Here is a 26678-nt window from a genome sequence, read left to right on the forward strand (position 1 = left end):
AACCACAAAAATTCAAGCATATCTTACTGTTGGCCATTGTACATCCTCAAGTTTTTAATTCCCATATATTAGCAGTGCTTCTCTTTGCTATTTGTTTAGGGGTTATTTGTACATCAACCTTTTATACATTTGTGTTCTAATATAAACCTCGTTTTCTCTAATTTGAATGTATATTCATAAAAGTTTATTATCACTGGATTTGTTTAAAAAGTAATTCTTAGTGTGTCAATTAATTACCTGTAGGTTGATATTTAGGGTTCCTTCCCAAAGATAAGTCTCTCATTTCAGAAATAAGAAATACAAACGTGAAAGAATAGTTCCATTATAAAGAACATTCAAGTGTCCATTATTAACCTGAACTGACTGGCTTCTCTCCTGTTGTCTTTTGTGTTACATAAGCTATACCTGCAAAGTAACCGAAAAACTACTTTTTTCAAGCAATAGGAACTTGCAAATTGTTCATGACTATTACTATATAGCATCAAATGAAGGTTAAAACATGATCGTAAGGAACTTTAAAAATACCAAAGTAAACAATACATAAATAAAGATCCTTCACATGTAATTTTCTTCTGAAAACAGTGATTACAGTTTAAAATGTTTTATTTCATATCCTTCTGGAAATTTCACATCTGATATTAGAGTTCAAGTTCATAACAGCCCATGAGCTAAGTAACAGCTGTTGGAGCTAATAACCTTTAGTACTCAAACAAAAACATGAAAATAGAACCATTTCCATGAGGGAAGAATGACTCTGAGGTGAGTGGAACAAACAACAAAGGAAATGAGGCAGACACTCTGAGTTTTATTTGGAGAGTAATACCAGTGTAAGTTGAATACTGACACTCAGAAAAACAAACTGAGACATATTAACCAGCATCCAAACCAAATGTGACATGTCATATATATAAACACTATATATTTTTTCCAAAAATTACAATCTTAGCTGCCATCACTACTTCAGAGGGAGTCATGATTGAAAATATGATGAGAACCATTATCTAGTCAATCTTAAAAAGGAAAGTGGTAATTGGAGCTCAAAGAAAGAATTATTTGCCTGTGCTCAAATAATCAGCAAGTACCAAGTTCTTAAGTCAAGTTGAAGTACTGCACGTACTGTTAAAAGGCTCTTTCAACAACAAATTTGTCTGAACAAAGACCTGTGAGAGGAACGCTCAAGGTATATTTCAACACACACAATATTGGAAAGCATCTTTCAGGAGCACATACAATTCTAGGAAAATCATTCCCTAGGAAGCAAAATAAAGCATAAATATGAGTGACTGCAACAAAAATAAATGTTATGGTTTCATCAGAAGCTTCAAAAAAGATTTTGAAAATCCAAGTCAAAAAATAAGTCATATACACTGGAAAATATTGTTACAGTACATTATAGGACACTACTGTGAATCATACACACACACACACACACACACACAGAGTCATATAAAGACATTAATCAGAACTTTTAGTCATTGGTAATAGTAGAACACTTAGGGATAGCTTATTAAAAGAACAATTTATCAGATAGTCATAAATCCACAAGTAACCTTACAGTAAAATGACCAAGAAAAGACACATAAACAGTGTTACTTAAAGGGCACTGTAGCACTGTGTGATATGAGACTGTCTTCAAGTACTGTTTAGCAGCTAGGCTAAACTAGGCTAAGCTAGTCAACTCTAGGCATTGTTTTCAAGTTACGTCTTAAGAGAAGGCAAGCACAGCCACCAACTCAGGATACTGTCTTGCAGCTATTTTTATACAACACTGGCAGAGCTGTGAAACTGTAAAAACAACTTTATAAACTTAAGATCTATGTTATCCAGCCCTCTATAAAAAAGGTCTACCAATCTTAACGTAGAGCACTGTATGACATTACTCATCTGCATCCTATCCACAAAGGGCAAGGTCCTCCACAAGTAATCAGAAAACTAAAATCCCACACCTGGCATTTGCAATCCCTCTCCTGAAACCCCTATGAAGATGAAGGAAGAAAAGACTTTATTCTGAGAGGCAGTGAGCTATAATATAGAACTAAAACTGACTGCCTCTGGGGAACAGAACTGAGGGACTAGGTAAAGAGAGCAAAAGGTACTACATTAGTGGGGCTTCTTTTTTTTATTTATTTTTAATAATAAGTTTAATAAGCAATAATCTCTGAAAGATTCATATGGTTTTCTTTAAGAAAACAAAATTTAAAGATCAACTTATTCTGTCAACTCCCTCATAGAAAATATGTAATTAAATCTGCTGATAAAAGTTTCAGACACTTTTTTACAAGTGTTATATAGAATTTTTAAGTTGCACATGTGACCAAAACATCTAAATAAATTACCCTCAGACAAAAGCAGTGTCATTCAGCTAAATGTACATACAGGAGGCTCCAAAAAAAAAGTTCATTTAGCCAAGTATGTTCTATAAATAATCTTGAGTGAAATTCTAAATGCCCCACACTAAAAGCTAGAGAAAATGTTCAGAAACATTACTCTGATAAATAGAAATTAGATAACTGTGGGAAAATATATTTAGCTATCTATACACACATACATATATACATATTAACAAATACGTATGTGTGTGTATATATACAACAGATACGCATGCGTGCGTGCGCGTGTGTGTATTTGTTTGCTGAGACAGGGTCTCATTGTGTAGCTATGGCAAACCTAGAACTTGCTATATAGACCAGGCTGGCAGAGAACTCAGAGATCTTCTTTCCTCTGCCTCCCACACTGGGATCTAAGGCGTGCGCCACCATGCCTGACTGAAAATAACTTTTAAAAGACAAGTTTATTAGGTACACTTTAAAGTAGCTTGCTCTGTGTGTGTGTGTGTGTGTGTGTGTGTGTGTGTGTGTGTGTGTGTGTGTATTTATCTAATTTTTAATTTCTACTTTCTTTGGGAAGTTTATGGTTTAAGCTCATTAAAACTTTAAAGGTGGCACTACTACAGATCATGTTACTGCATTACAACAGCAATACTAGCAATGAAGACCTTCATATAGAAACCATGATATTACATTATCTGTATACCTGTGGTATATTTTACCAAGAATTAAGTAATATATCCTTAAAATAGACTCAATTCTCAGATGTCTCACTTTTACATGTTTTAATTATCAAATCACCAGTTCAAAAAGTTTAAAACTTGCCTGGTTTGCTTTGCATAGCAGAAGCTTAAGCATATAATTATATTTTGAATAAAAACTAAGGACTAAAGCATCATAGCATTTTTACGAACTAAAAATGTAACTCAATGGTTGAATATCTGTCTTCTAAGTACAAAACCATGGGTTCAATAATGGGTATTCCCAAGAATAAAAGGAAATGCTTTAATATTTAACAATAAATATAATTTACCACAAACTCTAAAAACTAAGGCTATTAGACATTTTACCTAAGCTAAATCTTGACAATCTAGCATTCTTTTAGTAAAAAAAGAGAAAAGAAAGAAAGCAATAAAATTTGGAATAACTCTGGAGACTTACCATAGATTCTAAATGGCAGTGATTAATCTAGCTACTTTGAGAAGACAATGTCTTAAGCACTGTTTTCTAATTTACTTAAAGACAATATAATTTAAAAAAAAAAAAAGAAAATCACAAAAATATGATCTTCTTCTGCCCTCAAAGCTATTTAGTCTTTACTTTTGGCAATACCTGGCTTAAATTGACAGCAAAAAATACACATCAATTTGTAGTATTCAAAACTCTTAAAAAAACGAAAAGCTTCAACTATCAACTCACCTTCTTCTGATACCAGACTATAGCATCTGTGACTCTGGACGCCATTTATTCCATTGAAATTACACAGTCGTCATTTTAAGCTGTACAGAAAGAAAAACATGCAAGTGACGTTATTTCCACTGTCCAGAAGGAGTCTAACAACATGCACACATAGCACGCCTGTTATTTGCAAAGTAAGGGGTGTGTGTCTATACTTAGATTACACCCTTCCCCATTCCAATTTTAGCAGCAGGTTCTCTTAAGTAAACAAAAATTAGTTGTCATAATAAAGAAGTTGTTTTTAGATGGCTATAGCAATAGATTGTTCCTAGAAAATGAACTGTTATCTAAGAAAAATAAATCTTTTAGAAAAGTTTCAGTCTATGTGGAAAATTATATCCTTATATCTATATATAATAGGAACTAACTCATTCACAAAGTAACAGGTTAATTTTCTTCTACTTTCTATCAAAGAGCCAGTGTCAATTACTGTTGCTAACAGATGTCTGGAAAGAAATGACTGAATTTTAAATACTATATTTTTTATAATAAAATCAAACTAACATCAAGACAAGCAGATTAAACATTAAGCCAATATCAAAGTTAATTACACAGAAGAAATACCTATTAGGAACATGTCAGATATCACAGTTTGTGGGTACTGAGAAATCTACATCTTTCTTATATTCATGTAAAACTCTAGTCTACAGTCCTACAAAGATTTCAGATTGACAGCAGCTAAAAGCAGTATGCTTTTCTAGTCATAAAATATCAATGCTATAGACAGCACCTCTGACCCCTGCCAGATTCTGGCCAGAGCAGTCATTACAAATCAGCATCCTCAAAGCCCAACCAGGACCTCAGGAACAAAGGGAGAAAAGCACCGTACATAGCCCACACTACCACCCACCATACATAGCCCACACTACGACGCGCAGCTCTGCAGCTGCAGAAACGCTCATTTGTCAAGGTAACTAAACATCACAAAGGTTACATGCTAGTATTGGGAGCAGGAAGGCTTCTTGAACACGCCAGACTTCAAATACAATAAAATTATTATCAAGTTCAAATGTGAAGCAGTAACCTCTAAAGCTTAAAGCGGAATTTACTTAATGCTTGTACTCTTGATAGCTGCAGACGAAATTATTTTATTCCCTTTCCTAATGTATAAATAACTGCATTTTTACTGGCCAAATCCAGACAAAGTACATTTTGAAATTATTGTCAAATCACCATACATATGGAAGAAAGAAACTCATCAAAACTAGAAATCTGAATTTGAAAACTGGCTCCTATCTCCTATTTAATATTGGAGAAGTCACTTAAGCTCCTTAAACCTCAGCTGCCTTCACTCATCAAAGTCGGAGAACTGTTTGTGCCTACACTACAGAGTTGTTGTGACAACAAATAATATACATAAGATACAACAGAGCACAACATGTTAGGACTCAATCAGGTACTGGTCTAGAAATCAATCCAATATGGGAAACAACAGTCTACTTTTGGAAGACTGGATCTGGACTCTGCCAGGAACATATTTGGAAGCTAGCTGTAGCTCTCTATAATGTTAGAATAGCAAGAGATAATGTTGGGACAGGATCTGGATTTCAAACAAGGGTTAGTACATGTTTTAAGGCTCTTTTTACTGTCAAGCTAAAACTGGTTTTGTCTCTTCTACAGCATTTATTCTAAGATGCATTGACTGTATAATTTCCAATTATGTTAGTGTATTGAAACCTGGCCTGTCTGTTACTGGGGGAGTGGGTGTAGGGGAGGGGTCTATCTACCAGCTTTCGTCTCACTGCCCTGAGTATTAGAAAAACTTTATTCTCTGAAAAAAGCTTGAAAGTGCTGGAAGAAGTAAGTTAGGCATTAAGCAGAAGCAAGAGGGTAGCAGGCTTGATTATTGCTGGTATAACAGCCTTAATTCCATTAATTGCTAGCACCACTGCTTCTGCGATAGCATTGACACAAGGAGTTAAAATAACTACTTTTGTTAACCATCTAGCAAAAAAATGTTACTAATGTATTGAGTATACAAAAGACATATACAAAAGGCATCTGGAACAATGAATGATGCTCTATAACCCATTCAAATTATCTGAAGGAGGTTCAGGGTTCAAGAGTTAGGAGGCATCCCAAGTGTCATGACAAATATCATTGGAGTAGCATTACCTTTGAAATTCACAATGATTGTCATTATAATTAGAAAAAAGTTTAAAGACACCTGTAGGATATTTGGCATAATCCTAACACCTCTCTGGGTGTGTTAACTTTGCATAGTGAGATTATAAATTTAAAGAATGCTGCTCTGTTGATCTTTGATGCTGCAGATAAGCCTGATAAAATTATCCATGGCCTGAGCTCAGTATTTCCATTTTGGACAAACCTCAGGAATGGTATATATAGCCTGATCAGGCTACCCCTTCTTGTCCTGGGAATACTTTTATTCCTGCCCATCATGTTAAAGCTTATCTTTAACAACATCAACATGTTGTCAGTCAAAGTACATGGCTTAAACCTGAAAATGGACCCCCAGACAAAGTTATTAAATTAACAGGATGGCAAGCCAAGGATGGGTAAGATTCTGCACAGAGCCTTACCAACCTAAGACAAAGTGCATTGCCTTTGATAATGCATATTCCATGATGGGTAAGGAAGTCATTCTTGTCAGAATGACCTAAGACAGGCTCAGTCTTGTTAATGAAATAAAAAAGGGGGAGAGGAGGAGAGCCTTTGGGGCCACTTGGCAAGAAGCTGACATGGGCCAAGGACAAGGAAAGGGGCTGCTTGACATGAATACGATATAGGCCAAGGACAAGGAAATAGGCTTCAAGCAGGAATCTCACATTAGACTAGAACAAAGAAGTAATTTCAGGTAGGAGTCTAAATTTTAGACTAGAACAAGGAAGTAGGCTTCAGACATGAAAATGACCTTGTGCTAGGTTAAGGAAGTAGGTTCAGATACTTTGGTCATCCTGATAAGCCTTTAGAAACAGTGATCACAGAAGTGTTCATGTAACTGGGTTTAATGCCTTGCTTTTTCTTTGACTATTTGTGTTTATTGTCTTGCTTGTTCCTTGACTATTTGCATCTATTGTATTGCTAGACCCTCAACCTAGAACTGACCTTAGTACATGCATGTAATCAAAATGGTATAAAAACATAAAGGAAGGGGGGTATAGGATAAGGGGGTCTAGGGAGAAGAAATGAAGAAAGGGGATAACATCTGTACTGTAAGTAAATAAAATATTCAATAAAAAAAAGCCAACTATTAAAAAGCAGAAAACATTGGGGAAAAAAACAGAGCACAACAGAAAGGACATGTCAATTATAACTAACTTTTTAATTTAAAAGTTTTTCAATTCAGTAAGAAGAAAATACTTATAGTTTCCTTTAATGTGGATAATAACTGGGTGCAGTAATAGGTTTTGTTGACAACAAAATTAAAAATAGCTACCTGGACATCCTAAGATAACAAAGTTGGTCTCAACTACATACATTTAGAGATGTAGACACTTAGAGATTTACAGATGTAGACATTCTCCTCCTCTGAAATCAGGTGAGATTGATTACCTTCAATTCTCTCACCACTATTTTTTGTTTGTGTTTTGTTTTTACAGAAGCTTTGCCTTGACATAAAATCTGTTTGGGTTTTTGTCTTAGACATCTCTGGAGTGATCAATTCATTTAAAGCATATTTTTACTCAAGATTCACAAATGATTCCACTAAAGGTCTATTTACAAAATTACACCCCCCAAAATGTCTGTTTTGTCAAGACATCTGTATACACTTTGCAAACTAATCATAATTTCCCCACAATGCAAGCGACAATAAATGAATAAATGGCAAAAAAAATTAGACAGCAAATTCACACTCTATATTTTTTTCATTCTACCCAAACTCTGTGGAAAAAAATTCCACATTATCTATCTGTCAAAATAAATATCTTGTTTTCTAAACCTCCAGGAGTATATGTATAAGAACATGAACAAATTTCAATAATAAAACCATTTATTTATATAGAATCTAATACACTTAGGAAATATATATAATGTATGTATTGTATGTATTATATATATATATGTATATATATAATATATACATATATATATATATATATACATATGACAGACACACACACGCACATGCGTGCGCACCCGCACACATATAATCACATATAAATACTACTACTGAAGGTCAGCCAGAGAGGGTTCAGCCCCCAAGCATGACAACCTGAGTTCAAACCCTATGACTCACATGATGAAAAGAGAGGATGGAGTCTAAACAAGTTGTCCTTTGTCATGTGCACCATGGCACATACATGCCCACACACATACACAAACACAATAAACAAACAAACAATAGCAGTTAAACAAAAATCCTCAATAAAAAAATTAAGGATAACGTCTGCCTCAAAATAAAAGGATCTAAACAGTCAATTCCTATTTTGAAACTTTCAAATTTTTATTTATTCTTCTTGTATGTATCCATATGCCACAATGTTTGTAGAGCAGGCTTCTCCTACCTTTTCATGGGCTACGGGACAGAACTCAGGCTGTCAGACTTGTGTGGCAAGTGCCTTTACCTGCCTCCCCATCCCAGCAGTCACAACATCAAAACTGACTTAGTGAGCAACACTTAGAAATAAATGTCAACTATCCAACAACTATTAGTCACATAAAGTATTCTCTAAAGTTTAGTTATATAGATCTGCAGAATTGAAACCTTAATTTTCTGTTTTAAAGAAAATCCCCTTTGGTAAGGTATGTGCTCTACAAATTCATTTCATAGTTTTTCCAGTATCAACAACCTTTTTATTGACACTGTGGGGTTCAGTCCTGTTTTTAAAACAGGTTATACAACATGTTGAGGCAGATTTCTGAACCAGACACCTGACAAAGCACACTCACAATAAGCGAATTTCAGAGAAGTAAAACTTAGCAAAAGCAAAAAGACAACAAATTTCAAATCAGTAAACGAAAGTAATTAATATATAACGATAATTTTTGTGGGCAACTGAAGCCTGTTTCTGACTTTTATCCTGTAACAGTCCAAGTTTACAGGCTTGTCATCCTAGTGTAACTGTTGGTATTAAACAACCTTGTTAATAATAAACTATATTCAGGTTAATGTACATGAAGGTAGAGGGAGATGAACAGATGGGGAACATTAAAAAGACTTACTAGGTACCCTGAATAGACAATCTCAAACTTTTGTGTAGAAGAGCTCTATGTAGATGTTTGTATCCATGTATGTTTAAGAGGTCAACTCACATACATCTTCCTTGATCTTTTCTCCACTGTATTTTTTTTTTAATATGGATTTATCTTTATTTTATGTGTATGGAGTCTTGCAGAGTCTTCTGCCTGCAGGTATGTATGTACACAGCCTGAGTGCCTGATGCCCACTGAGGTCAGAAGAGGATGGAAGATCCTAGGGAACTGTACGCTTTTTGTTTTCATTTTTCTAGGGTTTTTTCGTTTGGTTTTTCATTTGTTTATTTTTGTTTTTTGTTTTAATGGTTTTGGAGCTAGCATCTCTTTTTATAGCCCTGGCTCTCCTGGAACTCAACATGTAGAGCAGACTGACATCAAACTCACAGAGACCCTCCACCTCCAAAATGCTGGAATAAAAGGTATATGCCATGATATACATGAAATTGGGAGTTATAGATAGTTGTAAGTCACCATGTGGGTGCTGAGAGCAAAACCTGGGATGGGCGCTCCTAATCACTGGCCATCTCTTCAACATCTCTACTTTTTTTTTTTGAGACAGTGTCTCTCACTGAATCAGGAGCTAATCAGTTCACTTCCTGTTTCTGCTTCCCCAAGCAGTGAGGTGTCAGGAATGCTCTCCCACACCCAGCATGAACATGAGTGGTGGGAATCTTTTCTCAGCATCTCATGCTTCTATGGCAAGTACATTACCACCTGAGCCATTTCTCTAGCCCACTAAAATCTTTTCTGAATCAATCAACTACAAGGATGGGTATTACAGTAAGAATTAAATCTGATTTTAAAACTATGGTGTTAACTGTTGGCATGACATTTGCTTTGCTATAGATAATGTCAGTTAATTTTCTTTGTAACATAGTGTTAATCACTATATCTATCAAAATATCTGAATTTTTCTTTATTAATTACATTTCCACATTTATGGTTCCAAAGGTTGTTAGCTTGTAATGAGGTGACTACAGAAGAATGGTGGGTGAAGGGTGTTCTCACTGTAATAATGACCAGGAGAACAATCTTTGTACAGATCTACATGTTTTTAAAAAGCCAGATTTTAACTACTCTCTACCTTTAAATTACTCTATGAAATGTCATATATTATAATATATTTTCCTTATTATTCTCCAATTCATGTTCTGGCATGCCTCTCATTATGTTCAGAAAACAAATTATTCCCACCTGACACTTGGCTTCTGCGTTTTATTCCCATTCAGTACTTTTCTCCATTCTCCATCTTAACTCCAAAACAAAGTGTTCCTAACAAGTGCTTACTTGAACTAAAAACATTGGTGTTTACTGTCTCTTTGTCCATAATGATGAGGAAGTATGACAACTAACTTGCAGAAAACATAGCCATACGGGTCACTTGATTTAATGTAAACACTTGAGGGAAAGAGAGACCATGTTCTTCCTTTGCATCTCACTGGGCACCTACTAATGTTGCTGCAACAGAGGACATGGAGCAGATGAACAAGCACCAGGAGGATGCTAGTCAAACTTCACTAAGGCTGTGTACCATTCACTTACCGGGTTCTCTACACCTAAGATTTTAACCAGATTTAACCCTATGCTCCACAAAACACTAAAAAATAGCAGCTCCAATTATGTATGAATTCCTTTGAATAATTTTACTAACACATATAAAAAAATTAGATAAATCTATTTTACATGTGAAATTTATGTGGTACAAACTATTAGATGGTTGTGTTTTAAAGACAGTTTCTCCTCAGGCTCTGTGATTTTATTATTACTAGCTTTCCTAATAACCTTTTATCACCCCTGTCTAGTTACAGAATAAAACACATAACTACCATAGGACTGTATTTCAATGTTTATTGCCTGGCTCTAACCTATTAACCAACACTGCTGCACACAGTCCTCTCATCCTCTCTCAAGTTTCAACCATATCATACTTTTCTACCTCTGTCAAATCCTATTTCCTCTTTACAAAACAGAGAACTTTACAAAGAGGCCTCCTAAATTCTACTCTCTCCACAAATTTCCCCCTCATCCATCTACTCAAGATTTTTAAACTGTCGTTGTTCTGTGTTTCTATTACATCTATACTGATTTGCATGTACTTAGCTGCACTTATCTACATATGTCCCCCACCCCCAGTTCTAAATGTTAAGAAAAGTCCAAGGCCTTTAAGTAACCATCCTGTAACCCAGTGGTTCCCAACATTCCTAATGCTGCGACCCTTTAATACAGTTCCTCATGCTGTGCTTATCACAATAATAAAAGTATTTTGCTGCTACTTCATAACTGTATTTTTTCTTGCTATGAATTGTAATATAAATATTTGATATACAGAATATCTGACATGTGATCCCTGTGCAAGGGTTGTTCAACCTCCATAGGGGTTACGACCCACAGCTTGAGAACCACAGCTCTAACTTTTGACTACATTAAACATTAAAGTTTATAAAGAAACCAACAAAGCATCATCACAAATAAATTTAAGGGCAAGAATAGAAAATAACTCCTAAACACTCCCCTCAGTGCACACAAACACATAGGCACACGTTTTCTTAACATTTAAAGTATCAAAAACATAATAAATATGGCTGATTTACTAATATATCATTCAATTAACCAATACAGAATAATCTGGAGCCTAAAAGGTGAAAATTACTAAAACCTCTGAAATCTAGACTAATTCTACTCCTAAATGCTAAGTTTAACAGTTTCCTCTTCAAGACGGTTAAGAAATGCTAAAGGTCAGATAAATGTTTTCATATTGATACTGAGGCTAGGGGAAAATGCCTGAAATCTACTGACAGAAGGTGTGCAGTGTGGATAGACTAAAATCCACTAGTGTGATCTGTAAGGTGTTACAATTTCATGAAAGTTTTTATGGAATCATCTGGAATGAAGATATTACATAGAAATGTTGTAGAGAATAAATACTATAGTACAAGATAAAATTTTAATTTTAGAATAGAAAATGAAATTTGAAAAAGTGATCTTAAAAACAGCTATCCAATCTCTATTTTAACAATTCATAAAAGGAATGTTTAATTTGTAATTTCCTGAATAGAGCCAATGTACAGTCAGTGCACTTCAAAGTGGAAGATGATACCCAATCTAAGAAGACAAAATCACAGGCAAATATGAGCTCACATTAACAAAAACACTTTGTACTATTAAGAAATCTAAGAGACACCTTTTGGCTGGGGCAGACACCTAGCTGGTCTGCTCCCGTCAAGACACCATATCCTGAGACATCCTAGAGGAGCCACTGCACTCAGGGCAGAGGACACCCAGCTGGTCAGCTCCTGTGAAGACACCTTATCCTGAACCATTCTAGAGGAGCCAGGACACTCAGAACAGCAGGATTTCAGGATCCAAGAGGCAGCCTGAGTCCCAGGAGTTCTTTTACCCAGGAGCTCAGGGTTACAAAGACATTTGAACTCTGAGGAGTTCTGACACAAGCAAGATAATGGGAAACAGGCTCCAGAGACAGTCAGTGGAGGTAGCACTAGAGTTAACCAGACGGCGAAAGCCAAGCACAATAACATAGGCAACAGAAACCAAAGTTACTTGGCATCATCAGAACCCAGTTCTTCCACCAGAGGAAGCCCTGGACACCCCATAACACCAGAAAAGCACAATTCAGAATTAAAATCACTTCTCATGATGATGACAGAAGACTTTAAGAAGGAGATAAATAGTTCCCTTAAAGAAGTACAGGAGAACACAGGTAAATATGTAGAAGCGCTTAAAGAGAAAACACAAAAATCCCTTAAAGAATTGCAAGAAAACACAACCAAACAGGTGAAGGAATTAAACAAAACCATCCAGGATCTAAAAATGGAAGAAGAAACAATAAAGAAATCTCAAAGGGAGACTTCCCTGGAGATAGAAACCCTAGGAAAGAGATCAGGAGTCATAGACGCAAGCATCACCAACAGAATACAATAGATAGAAGAGAGAATCTCATGTGCAGAAGATACCATGGAAAACATTGACACAACTGTAAAAGAAAATGTAAAATGCAAAAAGCTCCTAACCCAAAACATTCAGGAAATCCAGGACACAACAAGAAGACCAAACCAAAGGATAATAGGTATATATAAGGGTGCATATTCCCAACTTAAAGGGCCAGTAAATATCTTCAACAAAATTATAGAGGAAAACGTCCCTAACCTAAAGAACAAGATGTCCATAAATAAAAAAGAAGCCTACAGAACTCCAAATAGACTAAACCAGAAAAGAAATGCCTCCCGTCACATAATAATCAAAACATCAAATATACAAAACAAACAAACAAAAAAAACCCACTAAAAGCAGTAAGAAAAAATAGGTAAAGTAACATATAAAGGCAAACCTATAAGAATTACACCAGACTTCTCACCAGAGACTATAAAAGCCAGAAGATGCTGGACTGATATCATACAGATCCTAAGAGAACACAAACGCCAGCCAAGACTATACCCAGCAAAACACTCAATCACTATAGATGGATAAACCAAGATATTCCATGACAAAACCAAATTTACACAATATCTTCCCACAAATCCAGTACTTCAAAGGATGATTGATGGAAAACTCCAACATAAGGAGGGAAAACAACCTAGAAAAAGCAAGAACCCCAAAAGAAGATAGCTACACAAACATAATTCCACATTTAATAATAAAAATAACAGGAAGCAACAATCATTTTTTCTTAATATCCCTTAATATCAATGGACTCAATTCTCCAATAAAAAGACACAGACTATCAGACTGGATACATAAACAGGATCCAGAATTTTGTTGCATACAAGAAACACACCTCAATGACAAAGATAGACACTACCTCAGAGTAAAGGGATGGAAAACAATTTTCCAAGCAAATGGTCTCAAGAAACAAGCTGGAGTAGCCATTCTAATATCAAATAAAATTGACTTTAAACCAAAAGTAATCAAAAAAGATAAGGAAGGACACTTCATAATCATCAAAGGAAAAATCTACCAAGATGAACTCTCAATTCTGAACATCTATGCTCCAAATGCAAGGACACCCACATACATAAAAGAAACTTTACTAAAGCTCATAGCACACATTGCACCACACACAATAATAACGGGGGACTTCAACACCCCACACTCAGCAATGGACAGACCATGGAGACAGAAACTAAACAGAGACACAATAAAATTAACAGAAGTTATGAACCAAACAGATTTAACAGATATCTATAGAACATTTCATCCTAAAACAAAAGAATATACCTTTTTCTCAACACCTCATGGTACCTTCTCCAAAATAGACCATATAATTGGTCACAAAACAGGCCTCAACAGATACAAAAAGATTGAAATAATCTCTTGCATCCTATCAAATCACCACGGACTAAGGCTGGTCTTTAACAGTGACAAAAACAATGGAAAGCCCACATTCACGTGGAAACTGGACAACACTCTACTCAATGATAATGTGGTCAGGGAAGAAATAAAGAAAGAAACTAAAGACTTTAGAATTTAATGAAAATGAAGACACATCATACCAAAACTTGTGGGACTCCATGAAAGCAGTGCTAAGAGCAAAACTCATAGCTCTAAGTGCCTACAAAAAGAAACTGGAGAGAGCACACACTAACAACCTGACAGCACACATGAAAGCTTTAGAACAAAAAGAAGCAAACACACTCAAGAGGAGTAGACGGCAGGAAATAATCAAACTCAGGGCTGAAATCAACCAAGTAGAAACAGAAAGAACTATACAAAATACCAACAAAACTAGGAGCTGGTTCTTTGAGAAAAATCAACAAGATAGATAAACCCTTAGCCAGACTAACCAGAGGGCACAGAGACCGTATCTAAACTAATAAACTTAGAACTGAAAAGGAGACATAACAACAGAAACTGAGGAAATTCAAAAAATCCTACTACAAAGGCCTATACTGAACAAAACTGGAAAATCTGAATAAAATGGACAATTTTCTAGACAGATACCAGGTACTACAGTTAAATCGGGAGCAAATAAACCACCTAAACAGTCCCATAACCCCTAAAGAAACAGCAGAAGTCATTAACAGTCTCCCTACCAAAAAAAAAAAAAAAAAAAAAAAAAAAAAAAAAACAAAAGCAAGCCCAGGACCATACGGTTTTAGTACAGAATTCTATCAGACCTTCAGGGAAGACCTAATACCAATTATCTTCAAACTATTCCACAAAATAGAAACAGAAGGAATACTACCCAATACATTCTATTAAACTACAATCACGCTCATACCTAAGCCTCACAAAGACCCAACAAAGAAGGAGAACTACAGACCAATCTCCCTTATGAATATCAATGCAAAAATGCTCAATAAAATTCTCGCAAACCAAATCCAAGAACACATCAAAACAATCATCCATCATGATCAAGTAGGCTTTATCCCAGAAATGCAGGGATGGTTCAATATTTGGAAATCCATCAATGTAATTCACTATATAAAGAAACTCAAAGAATAAAACACATGATCATCTCACTAGATGCTGAAAAAGCGTTTGACAAAATTCAACATCCCTTCACGGTAAAAGTCTTAGAAAGATCAGAAATTCAAGGTCCATATCTAAACATAGTAAAAGCAATATACAGCAAACCAGTAGCCAACATCAAACTAAATGAGAAGAAACTTGAAACAATCCCACTAAGATCAGGGACTAGACAAGGCTGCCCACTCTGACCCTACCTATTCAATATAGTACTAGAAGTTCTACCCAGAGCAATTAGACAACAAAAGGAAGTCAAAGGGATACAAATAGGAAAGGAAGAAGTCAAATTTTCACTATTTGCAGATGATATGATAGTATACTTAAGTGACCCTAAAACTTCCACCAGAGAACTCCTAAACCTGATAAACAACTTCAACAAAGTGGCTGGATATAAAATCAACTCAAACAAATCAGTAGCCTTCCTCTATTCAAAGGATAACCAGCCTGAGAAAGAAAGAACATAGGGAAATGACACCCTTCACAATAGTCACAAATAACATAAAATACCTTGGTGTGAATCTAACCAAGCAAGTGAAAGATCTGTATGACAAGAACTTCAAGAACTTTCTGTCTTTGAAGACAGAAACTGAAGATCTCAGAATATGGAAAGATCTCCCATGCTCCTGGATTGGCAGGATTAATATGGTAAAAATGGCCCAAGGTAGACACTGATATGATACTGACAGGAGCCTGATACAGCTGTCTCCTTAGAGATATGCCAGAGTTTGACATATTTAGAGGCAGATGCTCACAGCTAACCATTGAACTGATCAAGGGGTTCCCAATGGAGGAGTTAGAGAGAAAACTGAAAGAGCTGAAAGGGTTTGCGGCCCCATGAGGAGAGCAACAATACCAACCACCAGAGCTCCCAGGGAACACACAGGGATGGAACAATAAAAACTTTCCATAACAAAAATAGACTAAGGAAATTTATGACCACTAATCCAGCTCTACAGAACATACTTGAAGAAATCCTTCATACTGAGAAGGAAAACAAAGCCATTCATAAAGCCACAGAAAGAATAAACTACACTAGACTGTTAAACAAGAAAAAACAAAACAACAACAAAAAAAAAACAACCACAAAATCAACACATTGGCAGGAACCAATATACACCTCTTAATAATAAGTCTAAATACTAGTGGTCTCGATCTCCCAATCAAAAGACATAGACTAGAAGATTGGGTCAAAAACCAGGAACTTTCTATTTGCTGCCTCCAAGAAACACACCTCACCACCAAAAACAAACACACAAAAAAAAAAAAAAAGGGCAAAGGATGAACATTTTTCTTCCAAGCAAATAAACCTAGGAAACAAGCAGGTGTCACTGTTCTAGTATCAGGAACAAAACAAGGATATCCAGTTTCTCCACTCTTATTCAATGTAGTATTGGAAATCTTAGCTAGAACAAAAACACCAATTATGCAAATAAAGAGAGAGATACAAATATAAAAAGTAAAAGTATTTCTTTGTGTAGATGACATGATTCTACAAACCTAAAGTCTCCACCAGAAAATTCTTAAAACTGATAGACAACTTGGCAAGATACAAATTTAACACACACACACACACACATCAGACAACTGAAAAACTAAGGATATATGAAAATCTACTACTTTGTAAGCTAATTAAAAATATAGTTTTTTAAAATAAGTTTGTCTACCCATGCACAGTATTGGTGTTCAGTGTCTCCCTGGGAGACATGAGTTATTAAATTAAATTAAATTCCAATGCCAGGCATGGGCTATCTTCCTATGAATATTGGTGTTCTCCCTCCCCACCCCACCTCTAGTGTCTTTATTTACTCTCAACTGCCCACAATAACCAGATGATAAGATTCTATTGTTGAAGACAGACACACTTTGGTTGTAAGACAGATATTTGTTACAGCAGTATATGTGTAGAGCTGCCTCACCAAATGCTTACAATGAGGGTGCTACCCGGAGGCCTGTTCACTCTGTTGTTAATAGCTCTCTAAAACAATACTTGACATCCTCGCCTTAGCTTAGACTATGTTTCTGTGCATGGATATGTACACAATACAAATTTTATTTTGAGAATGGTTTACTGGTTTTAATCTACTTTTCTATAATCCAAACACATATAAAAGGGAGCTAAAGTGTAAATATAGCAATTCCCGAGAGTCACTGGCTATCATGTACCAGGATCCAGTCAGAAAGCTAGGCTTCCATCACCAACCTTTGGCTCCTACCCTTTATTTGGAATGCTCTTCAAACCTGCATGGCTCTCTAACTCTGCTGAGGTACAGTACTGCTACGCAGGGTCATTGCAAGAACTGACCCTGACTCTTCTTCTGCCTCTTTGCCTCTAAGAATCCTTAAGGTTTCTTTTTGACCTCACATTTCCTTAGTGTCATGGGACTAGAACTGGACCTTTCCATATGCTTCGCTGTTCTTGCTCATTACTGTTGAAGTGTTTAGCATCGTTGTAGATAGTCTATCTGATACTTCACTGTCTCTCTCTACCCAGCCCTAGTCTTTCTCAGCCCCTCACCATCTTCCAAAATGCATTTTCCGCCCTTTGGGTTTACTGAAAGAAAATTCTGTGATCTTATTTAACATTTATTTAGAAATCCCTTCATTTTCCTGTTAGGGTTTTTTTCACTTTTATTCTTCAAACGGAATCTCATGTTCCAGGCTGTTCTCAAATTTACCTTGAACTTCTGACTGGCCTCCTCACATGCTGGCATTAAAGATATGCACCACCACGCTCAGTTTGTATGAGGCTAAGATTCTTCCTAGGGCTAAGCAGGACCTCTCCAACCCATCTGAATTGACTTCTTGGCATCTTTTTTTTTTTTTTTTTTTTTTTTTTTTCAATAAATGTTTTATGCTACTGGCACAACTAAAGACAGTATAAACATTCTAAGACAGAATTATAAATTAGCAGCAGCTGTGCTTTGACTTCCGATGTTTCTACCAGAAGGAAGTAAGAAAAAGACACATGGTTTCCATTCTAGCTATAAATTCAAGAGACTAAACAGCAACTACAGGGCATTAAGATCTTATATAAAAATATTGTATAATACTTCAAAACCCTCCTCATTACTGTGTACTCCTCACTGCCTCACTGCTGCCTCTGCCAGTTCTGTGTGGCACAGAACCAACCAGCAAATATGAAAGCATGTAGTACACTACCACCTACCCACCACACATCCAGCCACCACACGCCTTCTTGGTCCTACTACCACAGAACTGGCACACGCCCATATTCTCTAATTCCAGGACTACTCAGACTAGTTTCTTATTTCTTCATTTTCAGCAATGGAAAAACAAAACATTTCATCGCCTTAAAACCTCTAGGGATTTCCCAGTGCCTAAAAGAGGAAGGAAAAAGTTTACTTGGCCAGAAACATAAGGTCTTTCTTTTACACACTGTCCATAGATCTATTGTAAAATCAGCACAACCACCTACCTCCTCAGCTTCCAATTCACATGCATATTCTACACACAAATAACATACACTACCATAATTGTCTTCTAACCCTAATAGTTCATCTACCGAACAGCTTTTTCCTCCTTCTCATTTACTTGACAAATTTCTTCAGATTCATCTTGGCCCAGATCATCCATTACAGAAAATTAACCTGTGGAAACATGATCAGTAATATTCAAATAACTGAATTATCACAACAGTAATTTGTGTGAAAACGTGTGTATGTAAGTGTTAGTGTGACATTAGTATGTTGTGTGTGAGGACGTATATGGGTATGCACGCCTGTGTATCCATGTGAAGGGCCAGAAGACACAGGCTGTCCTCCTGCTCCATCATTCTCTGCCTTACTCCTGGAGAAAGAGTCTCTTCTCACTGAACCTGGAGCTAAGGAGAAGGCAGTAAGCCCCCGAGATCCTCCTGTGACAGTCTCACCACAGGCTGGGTGGGCTACAGGTACAGGCTGGGTGGGCTACAGGTAATAATAGCACAGCAGTCACAGGCAGCTTTCTTTAAATAGAGGTACTAGTATCTGGGCTCAGGTCCTTGTTCTTACACGGCAAGCACTCTCACCCACTGAGCCATCTTGCTATCCACTATAAGAGCAATTTTAAGGTTAAATATTTCAAACTTTCAGGAGGTAAAACTGGCAAACTAATCATGGGCATTTAACTTATAAAACATAGCTGAAATCAAAGCAAAATCATAAACACATAAGGACAGAGAAGATCACCAAAATGAGCTCTGAAAGATGCATGACTAGTGACTGAATACAGAGATCTGAGGACAGGAGGACAGTGCAAGCAGAAAGGAAAGAGCTGGCCCAATTTATTCACATCAACCAGTCAGCCAACTGGATGGTCCCCACTGTGAATGTTGACAGTCAAGTGGTGAGTGCCATCTTTAAGAAGATTAGTTGAAAGTTATTTACTTTCCAATTCAATGTTAATGAGTATCTCTCTGACTCTACAGACAACTCAAAGAACATATCTTGAGTGTGTCAACAGCCCAAGTCTTTCCCATTCAGGTTACTTTCCTCTACAAATAAAATTTCTCATTCCTAGAATTGAGTTGACCAATAAAACAATCTTTTTGTGTCAAGAATGTCTACTCATCTTAATAATAGTGGAGTTAGTTCTTTCTTTTTTCAGAACTGGGAAATGAACCCAGGGCTCAGTGAATTGAACTACAACCTCCTCATTATAGTAAGCTATAATATAACACTTTTAAACTACTTCTTTTGCAGGGTTGGAGAAATGACTCAGCAATTAAAAGCACAGGCTGTTCTTGCAGAGAACCTGGATTCAATTCTCAGCACACACAAGGCAGCTCACAACCATGTGTAACTCCAGTCCCAAGGAGATTTGACACTCTTCTAATAACCACGGACACCAAGCACAGGTGTGGTCCATATACATACATGTAAGTAAAGCACTCATACACATAAAATAAAAATAAATAAATCTTAGAAGAAGATGGGGAGGAGAGAGAAAAGAGAGACAGACACAGAGACAGACAGACAGACAGACAGACAGAATAAACTGTTGGAGATAACCAGAACCATGCTCAGTAAGCCTGGTATCTGCTATACTCTGGCTAATGCCCTCTGAGATCACTGGATTTATTATAACACTAACAATGACATTTTGCTTTTTCCATGTAGATTATTACTTCAAAGCTCAATACCCAAGAATGTCATGCTTTGGGGCTGAAGCGGTTAGACCTGGTGGCTCTTCTAGAGGAGCAGCAATCATGACAACTTACAACTCTCTTTAACTCCAGTCCTAGGGATCCAACATCTTAAAGCCTCCACAACTACCATTCATACATGCAGTACACAGACATGCACTATGCAAAACAGTCATTTACATAAAGTAAAAAATTAATTAATCTAAACAGACATGCTAAAATTAAATGGTTTGAAAAATACATGAATTATTTTCACATAGAAAGCAATACGTACACAGTAATCTTCCAAACAGAAAACAAACCAACCCAGTGACTGGCTGTTACATTTCAAAGATCAGTGTTGCAATGAGAAAACCAAAGCCCAGAAGTCTCCAGGAATGAGGAGAGATGTGAGTATTCAGATACTAAGGCAGCTGAAGTTCATAGGGAAAGTCCAGAAAAAAAAGAGCTTACCAGAGAAAACTTAATTTCTCTTCAGTCTTCAACTGAGAACTGTTCAGTGCTGAACATATCTGAAGAAAAACTCCATCATGTCAAAGAATCACTAAAAGGAGATAAGCGAAACAACAGGCAAACTTCACAGCCAGGGTGAGGAAACCCTATACTAAAGGATAAGAGATACAACACTCACAAGAGTTGGTGCCTTTATCATAGTACAAAATTAGCTTTGTGCTGGGCTGTTGAGATGGCTCAGTGAGTAAAAGCTGAGTTTTCTCCTCAGGACTCAACTGGGGGAGAGAACCAACTTCCAGAACTTGTCCTCTGATATCCACAAGTGTATACACACACACTTACACACACACACATAAATACAGAAACAATTTTTAACAAAATAAACAACAAAAAAAAGGAGTTCTTGATCTCTCCAAAGAAAACTGACAAAGCAAGATCTGAAGGAGTAATAACCTGTTTCCAAACTCCTTAACTGTGTACTAAAATAACGCTCTGACAGGCGGTGGTGGCGCACACCTTTAATCCCAGCACTCGGGAGGCAGAGGCTGACAGATCTCTGAGTTCCAGGCCAGCCTGGTCTACAGAGTGAGTTCCAGGACAGCCAGGGCTACTCAGAGAAACCCTGTCTCGAAAAATCAAAACAAAACAAAAAAGAAAAAAATAGGAAAGAAAATGCTTAATCATATTTAAAACTATAGAAAGAAAATACAGATGGAAACAACATAAAGCATTCAACTGGCTAGCATTCAGACAAAATTTACAAGCTGTAACAATAAGAAAAAAACAGAAACAAAAGTAGATGACAGGATTTGTAAACAGGAATATTCAAATGTATAATTTTAATACAAAGTAGTTTAGTACAAAATGGTTATACGAAATATTGCTAGAAGAAACAGAAATTTGAAAAACAAACATTTCATGCTCCTTGATTGGAAGACTTGATACCATTAAGATACACACAATATCCAAAATGATCTACAGAGTCAATGTAACATTTAACAAAATTTCAATGGCATGTTTTGCAGATATAGAATTTTTCATAGTAAAATTTATATTGAATTTTACAGGGCCTGAAAATAAAACCAAACAACTGAGAACATCTGTAAGATTCAAACTTCCTGATTATAAAATAAATTGCAAAGCTTTAATAAAAACAGTTTAGTACTGACAAAAAGGCAAAATGACATATGAAACAGAATTAAGACATCAAGGGAATGGTCTAGTAATCTTCAACAAAGATAGTAAGACCACTCAGTGGCAGAACAAACTCTTCCATCACAAATGCTAGTCTGAAGTATTGGGTATGTGCATCAAGATAATAAACACAGACCATTGTCTTATATATTAAAATTATTTCAAAATTAATTGGGGACTTAAAACATAGGTCCTTATATTATAAAATATGTAGGAAAAAAGCACAAAAGGAATACTTCATGGCACTGGGGAGGGATGCAGTTCAACGGCAGTGTGTTTGCCTACACACTTCTAGCATGGCCAAAGGTCCGAACTTAAGTCCCTCCATCAGACATAAGCTGAAAGAATTCAGCAGCAGTAACTTGTCACTATGGCAACTATGAATGGAAGTCCTTCAAGCAAAAAGAAAATAATATCAAATACAAAACTATGACCATTCAAAGGAGATAAGAGCTCTGAAAATAGTGATTAAATTTAAGAACCCCTTTTCCCTAAATGTTCTATATATTTAACAAAATTGAAAAAAATACAAAAATACGCTTTGTTTTGTTTTTCAAGAAAGAGTTTCTCTGTGTAGTCCTGGCTGTCCTGGGGCCTACTCTGTAGCCTATGTTGGCCTTGAACTCATAAGAGTTCTCTCTGCCTCTGAGTACTGGGATCAAAAACAGGGGTGTGACACCACAGCCCAGATAGCATACCAAGTTTAAAAGAGAACTAGAGTGTGGTATTTCTCAATATAAAACATTGTTCAGTTAAACATAAGTTACACACTAGCCAATACAAACAAACAATGACAATAGCCAATCCACAAGGCAAACAAGAACAAATAAAACAAACAGCATGATGTCAGGCTTAGGTCAGGCATGGTGGCTTATGTCTTTAGTACCAGGGCTCAGGAAGCCAAGCCAGAGGAACCTCTTTGAGTTCCAGGTCAGGCAGTGCTACACAGCCAGACCCTGTCTCAATAAACAACACGTTGGTAGATTTAAAATCAACAATATCAACTATCACATTAAATGTAAATGGCACAAATTAATTAGGAGAAATGATAAAGTGGATTTAAAAATGCAAGCCAAAGTTAAATGTTATCACCTAGAACTCACATATAAGTCTCTGGGCCTGGCGTGTGCTGGCCAGCCAATTTAACCAACTGGTGGGCTCAAGAGAGACATAGTCTCAAAAAATAGGGTGGAAAAGTTATTAGGCAAAATAGCTGACAATTATCTCTGGCATCCACGTGCACATAAGCATACACAAACACATACATGTATCTATACACATATACACAAATTAATACGTAAATCATAAAAATTAAAACATTATACTATGCTAACAGTAATCAAAAGAAGCTCAAAGGCCATGTAAAATAGATTTTAGTCCAAAGTATATCATCAGAAATAAGGAGGGGGCAATTATACAGAATAAAGGAGCCCAATTCATTAAGCAATCACGAATACATACAGTAGCAGAATTTCAAAATGTATTAAGCAAAAACTGAAAGTGCTAAAAAAAAAAAATTAATCAGTCCACAGATAAAGCAAACAAGTATAGAGGAAAAAAGTCAAAGAATATTAAAGAGTTAATGTTATCAATCAACAACTTCACTAGAATTCCCAGGAGTCTTTTCAAGAGCATGTGAATCATTTAAGAGAGCGCCAGTGTGGTGGCACTCACCTGTAATTTCAACCCTTGGGATGATAGTGAGGAGGGTTATCACAAGTTCCAGTGCAGATACAGCTACAAAATGAGATCATCTCAAAAACAAAATTAACCCATAATAAACAGATTGACAGACCATATGAGAGTTAATAAAATAAGTCTTATTAAATTTAAAATGGGACCAGCAAGATGACTCAACAGATAAAATTGTTTTCCAATAAACCTGACAACCTGAGTTTAATCCCAGGTACTCATACGGTAGAAGGAAAAAATCCCAAAATCCTTCAAGTTGTGCTCTGATATCCACACATAAGCTGTAGCATGTACACAGTACCCATGTGTCTTTGTGGGCAGCACAAGTGCATGCACATGCAAGCACAAACATACACAAAGATAAATGTATATTAAATTTTTTAATAAATAAAGATATAATATACCAAAATCTGTAGAGTGAAATAATCAAAATCATATTTAGAAGAACTAATGAAATGAGCAGTTTCTAAAAAAAAAAAAAAAAAAATGGCTAATAAATGTATGGAAAAAAATCTTCTATTTCCTTAGCCATTAAATCAAAATTATATATGCAAATCAAAACCACAGTGAGATGCTTCCTTGTTCCAGTCAGCATCTCAGTTAAGAAGACAAGTAACAACACATGCTGGTAAGGCTGCAGACAAAAGGGAACCTTGTACGACAGTGGGAATGTAAGCTAGCACAGCCACTGTGGAGGACAGTTGATAAAAAACCAACAACAGATCTTCTGTGTGAATCAGCTCTAGCACTCCTAGGTATATACCACAGGACTCCAGGTCACACAGATCCCTACACAGCAATGTTTACTGGAGTACTACTCTCAATGGCTAAATTATGGAACCACCTTAGGTATCCAATAGAATTCGTAGGGAAATGTGACACATGAAACTCTGGAAATTTTTTCAGCCATAACTAAGTTCTGTCCTTTGCAGGATACAACTGGACATAATCACACTAAAGAATTAAGCCAATCTCAGACAAATATGTTTTTTCTTATTTCTGAGTCCTAGATTTCACACATGCACACACGCACACCACACCATAAAAGCAGAACTGCCTAAGGAGTCAAAGAGAGGACAGAGACAGGGAAAAGAGTGGAAATATGCCCACTATACAAGATATACACATATGAATGTTTTATAAGTAATTTTGTTTCTCTGTATAGCCCTCCCTGGCTGTCCTGGCAATCTCTCTGTAGACCAGGCTGGCCTGGAACTCAGAGATTCACCTGCCCCTGCCTCCCCAGTGCTGTGATTAAGGAGTAAGTACACCACCACACCTAACTAAACATAAACTTTTAAAAGCACTACATCTTAGTCAGGGTTTCTATTTCTGCACAAAACATCAGGACCAAGAAGCAAGTTGGAGAGGAAAGAGTTTATTCAGCTTACATTTCCACATTGCTGTTCATCACCAAAGGAAGTCAGGACTGGAACTAAAGCAGGTCAGAAAGCAGGAGCTGATGCAGAGGCCATGGAGGAATGTTACTTACTGGCTTGCTCAGCTTGCTTTCTTATAGAATACAGGACTATCCCCCCAGGGATGGCACCACCCACAAGGGACCCTCCCACCCTTGATCACTAATTGAGAAAATGCCTTACAGCTGGATCTCACGGAGGCAGTTCCTCAAGGGAGGCTCCTTTGTCTGTGATAACTCCAGCTTATGTCAAGTTAACAGTCAAAACTGACCAGTACAATGACCTTGCCAGAGACGTCACTGGGATGGGTTTTGAGATTTCAAAACTCCATGCCATTCCTAGTTAATTCTCTCTGCCTTGTACTTGAAGATGAGATCTAAGTGCTCAGGCCCAGCTTTAGCACCATGGCCACCTGCTGCCATCCTTTCCATGATGATCATGAACCAACCCTTGAAACTGTAAGACCTCAGGACACTCTTCTAAAGGTTGCCTTGACTATGGGGACTTCTGAAGATGGACTAAATGCATTTTGCATTATGATATGGCTACAAGTCTATAGAAGCCAGGGAAAGGAGTGTTGTGGTTTGAATGAGAATGCCTCCCATAGGCTCATATATTAAAATGCTTGGTCCCCAGTCTGAGGTGTCAAAGGCCCATGACATTCCCAGTTAGCTCTCCCTTCCTCCCTCTGCCTCAAGTGTGCAGATGAGACATAAGCTCTCAGCTACTGCTCCAGCGCCACACCTGCTCGCCACTCATGCCCCCTGCCATGCCTGACACGTACTAGCTCTCTGAAATTGTAAGCCCCCAAAACTCTTCCATAAGTTGGCTTGGTCATGGTCCTTTGTCCCAGCAGTAGAAAAGTAACTAAGACAAGGCCCCAGTAGATAGCTCTGTGGGTAAAGCACCTGCCACACAGGCCTGACTTTCTAAGACTGAGCCCTGAAACCCATGTAAAGGTAGGAGAGAACCAAATCCTCTGCCCTCTGACCTGCATACACACGTTGTGACACACTCACTCATGAAACATGTGCAGACATAGTAATGAAGTTAAAAACATTTTTAAAATGAAATAATTAATCTCTATTAAAGATTTTAGAAAAGGAGTCTAGAGATGGTTCAATTTCCACCTTCCCTTCAAGCCTAAGAATCTCAGATCTGTTCCCCAAACCCAATAAAGCCAGGTGCAGTCCATGCCACCCCTGCACACCACCTGGGTGATAAGTCAGGAGAATCCTGGGCTTGCTGGTCACTCACTGTGCCCGCCACATCAGTGAGCTCCAAGTCCAGTGAGACATGAACATGTTCCTGTACATCCCCTCACCCTGACACATACAAACACAGGAAAAA

The 26678-nt window shown here is 36.9% G+C and overlaps 1 protein-coding gene across 1 annotated transcript in view; it reads right to left on the reverse strand.

Moving 5' to 3' along the window:
- Phtf2 (putative homeodomain transcription factor 2) overlaps positions 1-26678 on the reverse strand; it is a 110887-nt gene that overhangs the window by 79035 nt on the left and 5174 nt on the right. The window contains 1 exon segment of the mRNA XM_034519109.2: positions 3747-3826. Within this exon segment, the coding sequence (XP_034375000.1) occupies positions 3747-3791 (45 nt within the window). The 5' untranslated portion in view covers positions 3792-3826.

This window comes from Arvicanthis niloticus, chromosome 15 (assembly GCF_011762505.2).
Source record: "Arvicanthis niloticus isolate mArvNil1 chromosome 15, mArvNil1.pat.X, whole genome shotgun sequence".
Lineage (NCBI taxonomy): Eukaryota > Metazoa > Chordata > Mammalia > Rodentia > Muridae > Arvicanthis > Arvicanthis niloticus.